Genomic DNA, 15,311 nt, shown 5'->3' on the forward strand with positions numbered 1-15,311 from the left:
CTTGGTCGGTTGGCGGATGGAGAACACGCTATGGCTGCGCTGCACTGGAAGGTTTTTATAGAGTGAGAGTGAAAGAGACAGAGTGATCATTATGGCTCCTAGAATAGCATAATTAGAGAGAAAGGCCCTGTATGTGTTTGTCGGTTGGTGTGTGTGTGTGTGTGTGCGTGTGGGTGTATCTGTGTGTGTGTGTGTGTGCGTGTGTGTGTGTGTGTGTGCGTGTAGGAGGGGGTGTGTTGTTTTTCTCTGGAGAATAAAACACAATATCGTCCAGCCAGGTATATTCACGTTTTTTAACGACTTTAATCTGACTGATTGTTGACAAGATGGACCAATTAGTGCAGAAGAAACGTGATTCTGATTCGCTCTCCATGTTTGCTTGCCTACTTTTCTCTTTTCCACCAAAAAGGGAGAATAAAAATACAATTCTCACATATCTCAAACAAATCTTAATGTCTCTGTGTATTTCTTAACGATCCTAATACCATTAAGGAAGAAGTCGTATTCAAAAGCCGTAGAATACCACACAATAATCCCTCAGTCCTTAGGTTGAATTATTGCTTCAATCTGTACAAACACAGGAAACATTCAATCAGGCCCTCAATGAAAAATTGGATGGGCAATGATTGAAATTACTACGTTAAATAAACATGAGATTAATGGAGTAGCCTAATCATCCACATCTGAACGAGAGCATGTTGATGTGATAGCAGTTAAACGCACATCAAGGCTGCTTTCAGGAAATGAGGAGTGAACAACGAGTAAGGCTGCAAATGTTTAAAAGGTCAGAATGACTTTCCCAGCAGAGCAACGGCATAATCACCATGACTCCAAATTTAGTGCTGCGCCGTTCCAGCACCGAAGGAAAAGGTTTCAGTAAATACTCCAACCTGCACACGGCACAAAGCAACCAGTGTGTGCACAAACAAAAAAGGCTGTCAGCTGCAGACATTACATACAGCACACACACACACACACACACACACACACACACACACGTGCACGCTGACGTTCCCTGCCATCAGCTTGGCTTGATTAGCCGTTGAGGTGTTCGCAACCGCCGTGCAGATGAAAGACGAGGAGCTGGATCTGTCACTGCCGCCTGGACGTTACAAGCGCCACAGTTTACACAACAATGGCACATGAGCGTTGGCCTTCATTAGAGGGATTAGACGCCTAATCGAAAACACTGCTTCAAGTCTCTCCTCCCAGACCCTAAACACACTCTCCAGGGGGGCCCTTCTCTCTGACACCAACCACAACATCGCAGACTTCAAACACTGGCAGGTTTCTCCATCTGTAACCCCCAACCTCTGGGCGCTATCCCCTCTCTCGTCGACCCTTATCTTCAGAGAGCAGTACAGACCCTGTGTGATGCTGCAGCTGTGGAATGATTTATTACCAGGTTAATTGTTCTGTGAGCGGGAAGTGTACCCGTAGGCCTCTAGCTTTGGTCTGATTATGGGTTCACCTGCGATCAGATTGTAGCAAACGCTTCATTAGCTCCTTAATGGGGCTCTGCGTTTCCCCTCTCTCTCCCCATCTGGACAGCTGAGGGTCAGAGAGGGGAAAGTTGGAGGACAGGGAGTGGAGGACGTGCTGCACCATTGCACTAATTAAAGATCATTCAAAGGTTTTGAGGACTTCCTGTAAAGACCAGCTGTGATGTGAGGAGAGACGCTAATGTACGTGTAACCCTTTCGCTGCCGGTAGGAGAGTTGTAAACAAGCCATCGGAACTTATGATCACTGTGTCCCGAGAATATCAGATCAGAAAAGAGAATACGAGAGGCCCAGATTGTGACGGAGGAAGAGGGAGCGGCGATGTGCAGAGAGGCCGACCGATTTGCTACAATCAGTCCTGGGACATAAACCTAATGGGAGGCAATCTTCTGTTTCCTGATATTAACTACAATCAGCAATCAGCCGCTCTACAGTTTATAAGCCTGTAAAAACACATTTCAGGATCGTACCTCCAAAAAGCTGTTCTATTTCTGAACCTCCGACCCATCGTGAAATCTTTTTATGATTTGAGTTTATGAAAGAGTGCGCCACTTCATCTCATTAGTTTAAGGTGAAAATGATTGAAAATACTGTTCACTTTCATCCCTGCTTTAAGGCTTCGTTAAATACATAAAAACCTGGAGCAAAGCATGGAATTTAAGAGGCAGAGATGGAAGTGATCATAGCACATGCTTATGAGCCTGATGGAAAGTCAGCTGCCACATTTTTAACAATGTGATTGGATGGGTTTTGGCGTGGCTCTCCCCTTGTATTAATTCCCATTATGTGGGTGCTGGTGGAAGCATACATTAAAGTAGCCCTCTGAAACCGTGTGAGCACTGAGGTAATCACCAGCCCCCTATGCTTGTTAGCCCTTACTTCAGTTGACACTCACTGGGCGTTTGCCCAAGCTAAAAATATGCCTGCTTTTCTTTCATCTCATCCTTCCTTTCCTCCTGCATGTGAGAGCTTTACTATGTGCTGCTGGACTGTTCCATCGCCTCGCCGAGGCCTAAACCCCTCTTGTTAAATAGAGGGATGCCAAATATCCTCTGATTTACAATTTGGAGCACACGTTATTCTTTTGCTCCTATGGGCTATAAAAGGCAAATGAGAGTGAGATGTCCAGATCCCGCAAGCTATATTAACCTACATTCTTTCCAATAGAGTGGCTGCATGAACTGACTATAACCACATGCTGAAAAGAGGCAAACCTCCCAGGCCTCAACCAAAGAGCTCACGTGAAGGGCAGATGAAGTCAGAGGGCTGGGATAGAGGTCTGATAAAATCAGTTGCTGAGCCTCTGGTGATGCTGTTGCATAAATATCAGTAATGACATTCCTTTTCCCACACACAACCCTGATTCCATAATACTGTCAAATTAAATATTTCCTAAGGTTTTTACAGCAGGAACACCTGGGGAATCTGAGTGACGGGAAGTCAGAGAGTCTGCGCCCAGGACCCATGAATCCATGTGCAGGATTCAGGCTGGAAACAATACAATGTGAAATGAGTGAACATGAGAAGGTGCTGTTGATATCGGGTCTTTGTAATACAAATGCAGGCCCCTGCTGAAGATGCCAGCAGGACCCTCAGCCGCCTTTACCCCACCCACTCCTCTCTGGATTAGCTTTGCTATGATTTAGCGCTGTTTCTCACTGGCGTCTGGAATGCGACGGATGACGGATCTATTTTCCTACATTGTTTCACCTGCTCTAAATGGAACCACATGCGCCACAGGACCGCCTCTCCTTTGTCTGTAATTGGAAGCACATGCACATTGAAGCCGAGAGTAAAGCGGAGCCGCCGCCGCAGCCGACAGGGGCTCCCCCTGGGTTTGGGGTGCCACATTCTGGCCCAGGCCAAGTGGGAGGCCACAGTGCGGAGCCGGAGAGTTGTTGAAGTAACTGACCTGGCATTACGTGTCAAATTCACTTCAATGGGATGACTGTATTGTGTGTCCTCCACTTCTTTTATGCACTCAGCCTTAATTTGAGTGACGGTTGAGAGTCTGCTGAGGAAGGAGGCCTTGACATTGAGTCTGACGTGCTGTGAGAACACGAGCAGCACGGCGCTGTTCATTCGCTATGGTCTCTGATGTCTGCAGAGGACAGGTCATGGACACGGGGCAGGAGGATCACAAACGCTTACATCATTGCTCTTCTACTGCTTTTCACCAGGGGAGGATTGCATAAGGGAAGGATGTATGATATTAATTAACCTCACTGGTCACGTTCATCCCCAGTGATGCAGGTGAGGCAGCGCTGTGACTTAACAGGGGAGAAACAGAGCTTAAAAAATTTAAAAGAACGGCTCGGTTGTTTGCATTTCTGGGCTTACAAAATGGTGAATTCGATCACAGTGAGGAGGCTTCTCTGTCCTTTGCTCTCCAAGGTATTTTGAAGTCAAAACAGACATTAAATGTGGGGGGGTTTTCCTGCAAATGTTATTAACTTAGCAACAGAGTCCCTCCCAGTGTTCTCAGTGGAAGTCTCAAAGGCCAAAGAACTCATTACTGGGAACATCGGGCACACAAACATCAATTTTTTGGTTTCAGGCTCATTATTGAGAAATGGTGTACTTGTTTGAGCCTGACACTGGCGGTAAACTGATCAGGATAAGCTCTCATACGATGAGGCCTCTGATTACCGTGGAAAAGCTGGCAAGGTTTTTCCAGTGAAGAGCACTCTGTTGTGAGTGAATTGGGCGAGATTAGTAACCCTGGTTACACTCATCCATCAGAGACCAGACACTTCATCACTGCAGACATGAATGTGGACACTTTAGTGGCAGCAGGAGGCATAACAGAGGAAACGTAGACGACAGCCAAGCATGTGTTCTGTGTTCTGGCTCCCACCTCAAAGGCGCCTGGGTAGCTGCTTGGGTTGGGGTGCAGCACCATCTAGTGGTGATAAGTGGACATACAGGTAAATCTTTATGAGTACTGACAATGGTACAGTAGACAGAATATTATACTAAAGGTGCGGTGGACTAAACATGTACTATATCTAAACATACTATTTTCTTAAGCATGTATTGGACATCATTCAAACAATAAAAAAAATGGCTGGATTGTTCAGAATCACAACAAATGCATGGTTTGTTTGTTATTTTTTGCAGCTTTGGTTTCCTGGAGGTTATTAAAGTGAGAGTATCTCTGTCTTCTCTCAGAACAATGTATTTCAAAATGGCCTTCATCATAGCACTAAATCATCAGCCTCTCCTGCTGAGCTGCTGTCCCCACCCCCCCCCCCCCACACACACACACACACACACCTTTCAACTCCTCTCACAGTGCAACAGCAATTGCCACAGACAGGTTGCTTGTGACACCAGAGTCAACATTTTCCTTTTGATCTATCACTTTTATTCTCCAGCACGTCAGGATGGGAGATGTGTATGTGTGTGTGTGTGTGCGTGTGCGTGTGCGTGTGCGTGTGCGTGTGTGTGTGTGTGTCTTTGTGTGTCTGTGTGTGTCTGTGTGTGTGTCTATTTCAGGTGCGGCACAAACAACAAAGTGTAGCAGAGCTGGAGAAATGCCACGGCCAACTGGAGATTTCAGCTGGAGAAAGAGCAGCTGTGATGTGGAGGGCCAGACGCACGGCTGATATGATTAAGGGGTGTGTAGCGCTCACGCCTCACACACGGATACATGTGTGTCTTTGCCCACAGCAAACAGCACTATCACATTCATCATTTTCACATGTGAATGTGATGTATAAGGAAACTTCACTCTCGTCTCCTCCAACTTATTATACCATCTGTTTACCTTCTAATTGTGTGTGTGTGTGTGTGTTGTTTAAACTACACGACATAACAACACTCTGCGTAATATGCAGGGGGATGATCACAGTCACATACACTACTGCGGCTGAAACTGTTCCTGGATAACAGAAAGGACAGCAGAAGCTGCACACTTCCCTGCCTCCTCCTCCTCCTCCTCCTCCTCCTGCTGCTTCTCCTTCTAGCTCCCTCACAAACACTCAATAAATCAAGTGGTGCTGTGATTGATCATGTTCCACCCTGCACAAAGGCCCCGGTTCAATAATGACAAATGCCATCCATTCTTCATTTCATCTATGATGTTACCTCTGTAACAACAGATAGAATCCCCGATGCCTCATCTGATTTGTTAACGGAGGCAGACACATTCAAAAAAACAAGACCACAGTCAATAATCACAGCTGTGCATGGACAATACAAAAGTCTTTAATCATACATAATGGAGTCAGAGGATCATGGATCAATTGCACAGAAGCAGTTGTGTTGATGATCTGCTCGGCCGTTTGGACAGGAAGGGCATGAACATTCCTGTGATTTGTGTGTTTTTAAGGAAAGACGATCAATAGCGTGAGAGAAAGCATGAGAGAGCCTAAACAATGTGACGTTTAGGAACATCGCTGACCAAATCAATCAGCTCAGCCATTACCTCTTTAATCATAATATCACAAGGGCAATCGTGTACAGCGGTAAAAAGCATAGAGACACTGGTGTTTGTGTTTTAAATGACGACTCCAGTCTGAACACAGGCCTGGAAATAAATAAAAGAGTTCACAGCTGCTTTGACCCCAAAAGGTTGCCATCATATTAAGCAGCCAGTGAGCCACAAAAGGTGCTGGGTGTCATTTCTCCAAGCACATATTACTGTCACAGCATGCCGTCTGTGTCGCAGCAATATGAACGCAGGAGGAACACATTCTGCTTCCCTCGAATCGACTAATGGAACAGAGCAAAGGGAGTGACATTCATCGTAGACAGGAGGAACGACCACAAAGGGCAAAGCGTCGCTGATAAAAGAGGGAGAGACAGGCGTTACAACACACTGTAAAAAGCTAAACGCCTCTAGCAGATGCTGATGTAGTGACTGAGGGAGGAAATGTAGACGATATAAAAGGTTGTAAAATACACGGTACATGAAGCAACTATGCACATCTGCAGGATATAAACCTACTACCTGCTGTGACAATGTGAGCAGACAAAAGGCCTGCAAATAGAGACGCAACACGAAATCCCTGGAGCCATTTTGCAAAACAGACGTGAACAGTAAACAAGAAACTCGTTTTTACTTCTTGACAAAGGTGTCTAGTAGTGGCAAATGTAGACAATGGGAAATCCTTAATGTAGTGTATGTGAAGGCAGGGCAGGACACACACACACTCTCACACACACACAGGACACACAGACAGAACTGCTTGAATCTCATGTGTGTGTGAGGTTGGCCTACTGCCACGCTCCTCTCTGGTCCCTTGAGTGAAGTGTGTGCTTTACATTCATTAGAGGAGAGAACCGTCAAAAACCTGGTTGACAAATGGCCCCTAATGCTCCTGGGGACAGGGTGATGCTGCAGAGGGGCTGTTAAGGTTTACATGCAGTAGAATAACATCCACTTATTATGTGTACTATATGGAAAGTGTAAAATTGATTAGAATAAAAAAAAAAAAAGCATTAAAATCATGGGGGAAAGGGAGGGGAGGTTCAACCGGTTCCTCTTCTGTAAATGAATATAGTGCAACTTAAAGACGTATACGAGGCACCGGGAGCTTTTTGTGCCATTAGGTCTTTCAACATATCACAAATCAGATCTGAGTGACAAATTGCACTGAACAACAAAGAGAAATTGTATGAGAAGTCTGTGACAAACATGAGTATAGCTGTGTGACTCAGTATTCACCACAGCAGCCAGAACTTAATGTGATATCTTTTAAGAATGGGAGCTCTTTGGTGGGGGGGGGGAACATACTGGAGAGAGTAAAAGATAGATCGGCTGATGAGTCATGCACTGATGTCACATAATCAGTCAGCGGCAGCAACTTAAGTGGCAGCACCTCTCTTTCCCCTGGAGTCTGATTGGTGCTCATTAAACATTCGGAGATGCCGAGGTAAAGGACTGGACGAGCGGCATCGCGTCTATCATTACAATCAACGTCATTTACAGCTGCAAATCCCAGACTGAAATAAGTGGCGTGCATTTAATAACAGTGGGAGCTACAGTACCATGATGGATTTACAATGGACCTGCGTTGACTTTGCCGCTTTCTGTGGAATGGTGATGAACTTTCATCTCTCTCCCTCTCTTTCTCTCTCATTCTCTCCCCGTCTCCGTCACTTCTGATGTCATCCTGCCTCCACACAATGAATCATTGATGCTGCAGTTGTAGAGAAATTACAGAACGGTGATTATTATTGCAGAGGGCTATAGGGAATGTGTGTGAGTCCGAGAGAGTAGCTGGCTGAGCCTCCTGCCTCCTCCTGAGAAATCCAAAGTTCCAGTGCGGTGACCTCCAAGTCAAGATGGCTGTCAGGAGGCCCGCGGGTGCCGTCCTCAGCTGCCTGTCCCCAAAGTGGGAGCTCGTCTGCCTCAGTCATTTTGTGAAAAGTGAAAAGTGATGATGGACGCCGTCTGCAGACCTCCACCACGTGTGTCCTTGTGTCTCTGTGCCACCTGTGGCACCCTGAGGCAGCGTCCTCAGAGCCCCGGCAAGCTGTCCACATTGTTTGCTCAATGAGCGTTAAAGCCTGAGGCGTTATGCAGTTCACTGTGAGTCAGAGTGGGATCACATGCTCCTGATGCCAGTGTCTCTAGGTGACTGAATATATAGAAATCCTGTCAGGGCAAACAATGCATAGACGTCAATGGTTTCCATGAGACTTAGAATGCCAGCCTACCTTTTATTTCATACAACGATGAGTATACCTCCGCCAAGGCTGACCCAGGCTACGTAAAATGTGTTTTGATCTAATAATACACCGACCTAAAGAGACAAAAACATAGCTGGTTATAAAATACAGCTTATTGGCTAATTTCCGGTGGTTTGTTGTGTTACGGCTGTAATTGATGATTCGCTGTCACATTTCAGACGGGGTGCCGGCTACCTGCTGTGGAGACAGCTGTGTTTTGCTGAGGCGAAACGCTAGGGGGTTGGAGTTACTGCTGACAGATTCTAGATTGAGTGAAACGAGGAGAGGAGCTCACAAATGCAAATTGAGGATTTTCCACATAATTTGCCATAAAGAAGACAATCATTGTACTCATATTTTCAAGAAAGGACTTGGTTATGGCCGTCTTAGATGAGACACTTAAGTATGTGCGGTTGCTTAGACACACAAAGATTCAAACACACACTCAGATGCACTCAACGTGAAAGCCTGTCAGTGTTAGAGATTTATAGACAGCATTGGATTCAGTACAAAATCATAGAATTGTTTTTTATTACATTGTGTAATGGATTCACTGCAAGTCTGGTTTTACCAATGTAGGTTTAGTCAAAATAAAAGCAAAGAGATGCTGCTGAAAACCTTGGATAAGGATGAAAACACAACATCCTTGACAGAGGTTATACCCTAGAGAAGACAGGAATGTGTGAGGACGAGTGAAACAGTGCAGTTTGAGTACCTGTGTTAAGTGTTCCCTTTGCTAGTCTGCAAGAGAGAAAAAAAACAAGAATCAATACAGGGCCATTATTTATCAATGCCATGTTCCTGTTCCATTGTCACGGCTGCTGCAGAGATGCTGAGAAACATCCACACACTGGGCTGGAGTTTAACGTGACGCACTCCCAAGCTCTCTGACAAAAGTCTATGCTTCTACCAAGGATTCAAAACAAAATCAGTTTATTAATATGACTAAACCTGACTCACCTTGAGAAGTTCATTGGCAGATTTGAAAGAAAGAAGAAAAAAATTCAACAGTATTCACCAGAAAAACTCATTAGTTTCACTTTTTTACTGACAACCCAGTTTAGATTAGAGCCTGAATACATTACATCGCATCGCCCCTATTTTGGAAATGCAGTTACATAAATGGTGGTGAGTCAATTGCTTAATACTGAACAGTCAAGAGCTGAGGGTGAATATCAGGAAACACAAACATTATATAGGCTGCAGTTTGCTACATGAATATTGCTTTTTGTAGTTTGTTATAGGTGTTTACCTTTACGTGAGGACTTGGACTGACTAGCAGCCACATTGGCCATCTCTGCTGGTAGACCCACATACACACCGCCATAATTCCTGAGGAGACAAATGATTGAACAGTCAGCCAGTGACTCCAGCTCCCAGGTTTCTATTGTGTTAAATGTGTTCCATAACATCAGGACAAATATAAATGCAGCTCATAATTACGTACTGTCTTTTCTCATCTTCTGGTGTGTTATCTTCTGTCCTGATTGAGAAATGAAGCACAGGTCAGGTCTTAGCAGTACAAGGCCCACGAAAAGTCAGGACTAAAGCCACACATTGAACACAACACTTGTACTCTCCAAGTGCAAAGGTCGGACTATAGAAGGTTTAAGCTGCATTGGAGTAACAGGAAGAAGAAATGAGACGATTCAGTAAACATTTGGCGTCAATTTGTGAATTCTGAAAGACTTTACTGGCATAAAACTCCACCAACTAACTTGCTGTGTGTTTGTGTCCGTGTTTGTGTGTGTGTGTGAGCGTGTGTGAGTATTGTTTTGCTGTGCCGTGCAGTCATAGGAAGCTGTGATTAGCTTCAGTAAACCGATGTGCTGCTGTCAGCTCTCATGAGTCCTGTACTGGCTGCTCAGATGCTTATCAGAGCACATACACACTCAGACAGACACACACACACACACACACACACACACACACACACACACACACACACACACACACACACACACACACACACACACACACACACACACACACACACACACACACACACAAGACATGAATGTACATGCATACATGAATACACAAACGCACACACATGCACAAACAATCCAGGAAATGCTTTGGAAATTTTACCCCTCCCTATAACACAAACTGCAGAGGGACAAGCTGTCCTCTGCATCTGGGCTTTACAAAGAAAAGGCAAACTTGTCTTGGCTTTCATGGTTTAATATCTACTTGGTTCATTTATTTATTATTTAGTGAATGTTGGTGAACATTTACAGAAACCTTTGCCGTGAAAGTGAATTACTTCCATCATTTCTTTCATGCGTCATCAATAGATCAAAACTACAACAACAACAAACAATGCTTTCATTTGTCCTATGGTCTTGTCACACACGCTCAGAAGCTTATATAATGAATTTTTACACACTGATATGTTGATAACCACACAAACCATACAGCTCAATGCCAAATGTAGCGTTTGGTATCTCATGTTCACTTAGATGGAAGTGTAAGTACGTTCAAATGGTGAACAGTTTCTCTAAGAAATGTTGAGTTTTCTGTGCACAGCTAATTAGGACTGTAAGAATTGAAGGGTTGACCACTTCATATGATTCTAAAGTCTTGGTTGTGACACTTAATAATGGAAATGAGCTAAAAATAGATGAGCAGAGGACAACATGGACGTCTGGAATGAGATATTATTATTACAAATGGGTAAGATTTGTGTTTTCATAATGCTCATGTTGGGTTATTCCTGGCATAACACTTGACATATATACAGTATGTGTGAATATTCTGTATGTGTGGGAAGGTAAATAGCCCAATCTGTTATGCTGTTATACTTACACATCCTTGGAGGCTTCTGCAGGTCCTAAAGGCAGATAGAAAGATAGAAAATTGTTTAATTGCAGGTTAAAAGCCACCATTCATGCAGTCCAAAATGAGTCACAGGTTTATACAATAACATCAATGCACTCTGTAGCTTCTGTACAGTAGGTTGGATGGAAAGGTGTAGTTGTGTTTTTGAGTCCATATAGAGGAGAAGTAACTAAGCACTTTTACTTGGCTCCTGCATTTAAGTGTAGTTTTGATGTAGTATCACTTCTTTTTGAGGCATTCTACTTTTCCTGTCCTCCATTGATATTATTATTTTGCTTTCAAAGTACAGGGTATTGCACATCATACAGATCAGAGCACACAACAGTACAATAACACTGAGTACTAAACCGAATGAGTAAAGTAACAATACCACTTAAGTAAAGATAAAGCACCATTAACACAGTGATCTGATACAATAGCATTCACCTTGACCCTCAGAATGACTATAGAACATTGCAGATTGTAAAACGAGGCAGGAAGAATACACAACATATTATTCTTTCGAGTTTTTAAACGCTCACACACATCATGCTGCAAACTACAACAGAAGAAATGAAATGCCTGCACAGAAATGCACAGAAGCCATTGTGCTCCTGTATTGAAAGGCAACAATTCATCCGTTGCTGAAGTAGAGGCAGTCCGCTGACCTTGACTGAATAAAAATGAGCTCATTCAACATACAGAGGCAGATCATGTGAAATCCACGGGATCTTTGCATTTAGCACACAGGCCGCCTTGACCCCTACACAGAGGTTAAACTTGTGCTCATCAAGCAAGAATGTTTGTGTGCCTTAGAAAGACATTAACAACATGTAAGATTGGAAAACTACACGATCCAAAATGACTGAATGATAGATTTTAATCCCTGCGGACATAATGGAAGGTTTCAGCCAGTAAATGGCCGAGTCTGCTAACACGACACAGAGGCCTATTCACTGGCCTGACAAAAGCTCATTCACATCCCAGGGTGCACAAGACCCAAGATGAGCAATCTGAACTCTAAAGTGGCCGTTTGCTTTACAGTATGTCGCACAACAGTCTGAAATTGAATCCCCCTGGTGTGACTGATGCATAAGCCTTACTAAACAGCTTTAGTTATGGTGACATGACGACAAAGAGTCTGGAAATATACAAACAAAACAAATGTGTTGTGGTTTAATCATATAACTACGGTTACGTGAGAATTGATTGTTGTAAAGGACGTTGCAAGAGAAAAGAGTGTGAGCTCCACTGTCCTTCGCTTCTCTGTCTCTCCTGGTCTTGGACAAAAGAGTGCAGCCACTGGTCCACATTTATCATACTGACAGGAACGTAACACGTCCTTGACCTTGTGCTGAACACCGTTGTCTCAGAAGGTAGCAGCGAAACCAACAATGTAAGTAAAACAGTTGCTTTCCCTGATACACACACACAAACACACACACACAAATGTCTCCTTAGATGCTGTTTGCAGACGGTGGAACCACAAGGGAGAGCAAAGACAACATTGGACTGTTTTCCTCAGTATCTGTGTCTGGAATCTGCCTGGCAGGCACTGATTAGCTGCATTAGCATGTGCTACACACGTGTTTATACTTACACAAACACACAAACACACAGACAGAGCGCTGCTTTGATGGCCAGTGTGCAATGAGCTATTTCTGTGGACACTTCAACTAATACTTTTGTGTGTTTTATGTGTGTGCACGATCGATTTTCTGCAGTCACATGTCTCCTTCAGGCTTTTATGAATGAAACCTGCTCAGGGACTGAGGATTGCAAAGCACAAGCAGCTAGTGGAGAAACAAAGACGACTGAATGTCACTGGAACTGCTTGCCTTTCATCCTCACTCCCTGGATACCAGTGGAAACATCCTGAGGAGTAGACACACGCACACAAGCAACCACAGGCACACAAACGCACGCACACACACATGTAAACGAGGTTGACCTATGCAGGATTCCCTTTTATATCTTTGCTGTCATTATCAAAGCTTGAATTCAGCACATTCCTGAGGTTACTCTACTGTCTCCCTAATGCTGTAACCTGGGAGAACCTTCATGACCGACCCGCCATCCACACACACACACACACACACACACACACACACACACACACACACACACACACACACACACACACACACACACACAGAGTGGAGACAAATATGCAGCAAACTGCTGACTACATGGGAAAATGGTGTTTACAGTCATTTCAAGACAAGCATGCATAATGATATGTTGCCATGTTAATTTACTGCATACAGGACTTAAACTGAACCACCATGATAAACACACACACACACGCACATCACAGGGTCATATTTGAGCATACACTGAACGGAAGGATAACACTGACAGACTTCATTGAAATTCAAAACACCGTCTCCTCTTGGTACAAATACAGTGACAACTCTCTCTTTCCCTCTTGCACTCACTCTCTCACACACACACACACACTCATGCACAGTTTGCATAAAGATATTCTCACCCCCTCCTGAGGTGTTGGTGGCTGAGGAATTGCCACAACCCATTTTGCATCGATGCAGCCACCGTCCGAGCAAAGCAGCGACACTTAACAAGGGCAAGGAAAGGGGGAATACCCAAAATACATTGGGAGAGGAGGAGAAGTGAGGGAGACGTAAGTGAGAGAGAGAGAGAGAGGGAGCAGTGAAAGGGAGGGATAGAGGGCGAGCAAAACGTCCCCTAACACAGGGATCTCCTATGGTTGTGTCTTCAGTCTTGAGTCTGTCCTCTCTGCAGTGCAAAGGGGACCTGGGAGTAAAGTGAAAGCATGGAGAGAGAGAGGCTTTTATACACACACACACACACACACACACACACACATAGAGGGAGGGAGAGAGAGAAAGAGTGAGAAAGAGAGAGAGAGAGAGAGAGAGCGAGAGAGAGAGAGAGAGGGAGAGAGAGAGAGAGAGAGAGAGGGAGAGTGTGAGAGACAGAGAGAGACAGAGAGAGCGAGAGAGAGAGAGAGACAGAGAGAGCGAGAGAGAGAGAGAGAGACAGAGAGAGAGAGAGAGAGAGAGAGAGAGAGAGACAGAGAGAGCGAGAGAGAGAGAGAGAGAGAGAGAGAGAGAGAGAGAGAGAGAGAGAGATGCTCTGCCCTCACATGATTTGTTCTTTTCCTCCACCCTGAAATGGTTGCCCGGGAAACCAGGGGAAAGGAAGAAGAGGGAGGGCTGTAACTCAGCCAATAGGGTTCTTTTTATATAAAGGTTTGAAAAAAGAAATAAATGTATGTAAGAAGCATCAACGTGTGCGTCCGTATGTGTGTAACATTCTATCAAGCCTGCTGAATCTCACTTTGCACTCAAACACAGAAGAGCTTCAAGCTTCTACACTGAGGTCACGCTTAGGTCATTTTATAATCCCCAACAAATCTTAATGTGACTCCGTCCTCTCGTCATCCTGCTGTTACACCGCTGCTGTGATAAGACAGGGGGTTTCAGAGGCAGGATGTCTTTAATGCCAATGAAAGTGACATTTCACATTCAGTAAGTGTGGCGAATGCTCCGCCTCGGGACAGAAACGGCCTCACATTCTCCCCTGTGCTTTCATTTTTTGTGATAGACAGGATAATTATGGATTGCACAGCTTCCCACACAGGCAGCACATGGGATCGTTACATCACGTCCATGTTTACTGGGGAAAACAATTTAAAGCACAAAATGAGGGTCAGCTGAATGATTTCACCCAGGTTAGAGCTGCTCACGTTTAAAGACCTACAGGCCAGCAAACACATTTACATCTTCACAACTCAGATGCATTCTGAACTTAACCAATTAAACAACAACAACACAGTCCGCTGGGGGGACAGACGCGTCCTCCTACTCCTGACACAAGCTGCCTACGAGCTTGATGAGAAGACTCTGCTTGTCACGGCTTGCCTCCATTATGGAGCTCTGCATTGGAAATATGTCCTTGGCGAATCACATCTCAGGTTTAGGGAGAAGACTGTGCCATGTAAAGAGATTTAGATTTCAATTAAGTGACATATTCCTGAAACTATATAGTCAAATATGCAAGAATATGAGAATATAAAAGACACGATACATTTTATATTAATGCTCAGTTGTTGTCTGACACTTGAATCCCCTTAACATGACAGGTAGAATCATTCATTCATTCATTCACAGATTTTGGTGAGGTGGTTACAGAGACCCTTTAAACTAGACTGGATCTTTTGTCATTCAGTCTTGTAAAGAAATAATGATGTGGCCACTTCAGGGGTCCTCGATCCAAACTCCTCCCTGCTCATTTAGCAGGTCTGCAGCTTCAAGTGTGTACTGAAGG

The 15,311-nt window shown here is 44.4% G+C and overlaps 1 protein-coding gene across 4 annotated transcripts; it reads right to left on the reverse strand.

Annotated features, from left to right (window-relative positions):
• Positions 1–5,695: 5,695 nt before the first annotated feature.
• c25h12orf75 (chromosome 25 C12orf75 homolog) lies at positions 5,696–14,107 on the reverse strand. 4 transcript variants are annotated; one of them, XR_012965428.1, is made up of 7 exons: positions 13,492–14,107; positions 10,989–11,013; positions 9,628–9,663; positions 9,433–9,512; positions 8,896–8,921; positions 8,376–8,443; positions 5,696–8,254 (listed from the first exon to the last, which is right to left on the reverse strand). XR_012965428.1 is itself a non-coding variant. In XM_076169443.1 (6 exons), the coding sequence occupies exons 1-5, from the start codon at positions 13,532–13,534 to the stop codon at positions 8,917–8,919; spliced, it is 189 nt and encodes a 62-aa protein (XP_076025558.1). In that variant the 5' UTR covers positions 13,535–14,107; the 3' UTR covers positions 5,696–8,106; positions 8,896–8,916. The 4 variants fall into 4 exon arrangements, 3 of the variants coding, with proteins under 3 accessions (XP_076025558.1, XP_076025579.1, XP_076025567.1); XM_076169443.1 differs by lacking the exon at positions 8,376–8,443 and having other exon boundaries at positions 5,696–8,106; XM_076169464.1 differs by lacking the exon at positions 8,376–8,443.
• Positions 14,108–15,311: the final 1,204 nt, after the last annotated feature.

The sequence above is a fragment of the Genypterus blacodes genome, unplaced genomic scaffold, assembly GCF_046128005.1.
Source record: "Genypterus blacodes isolate CSIRO-AG114 ecotype Tasmania unplaced genomic scaffold, CSIRO-AGI_Gbla_v1 ptg000015l_1, whole genome shotgun sequence".
Classification (NCBI taxonomy): domain Eukaryota; kingdom Metazoa; phylum Chordata; class Actinopteri; order Ophidiiformes; family Ophidiidae; genus Genypterus; species Genypterus blacodes.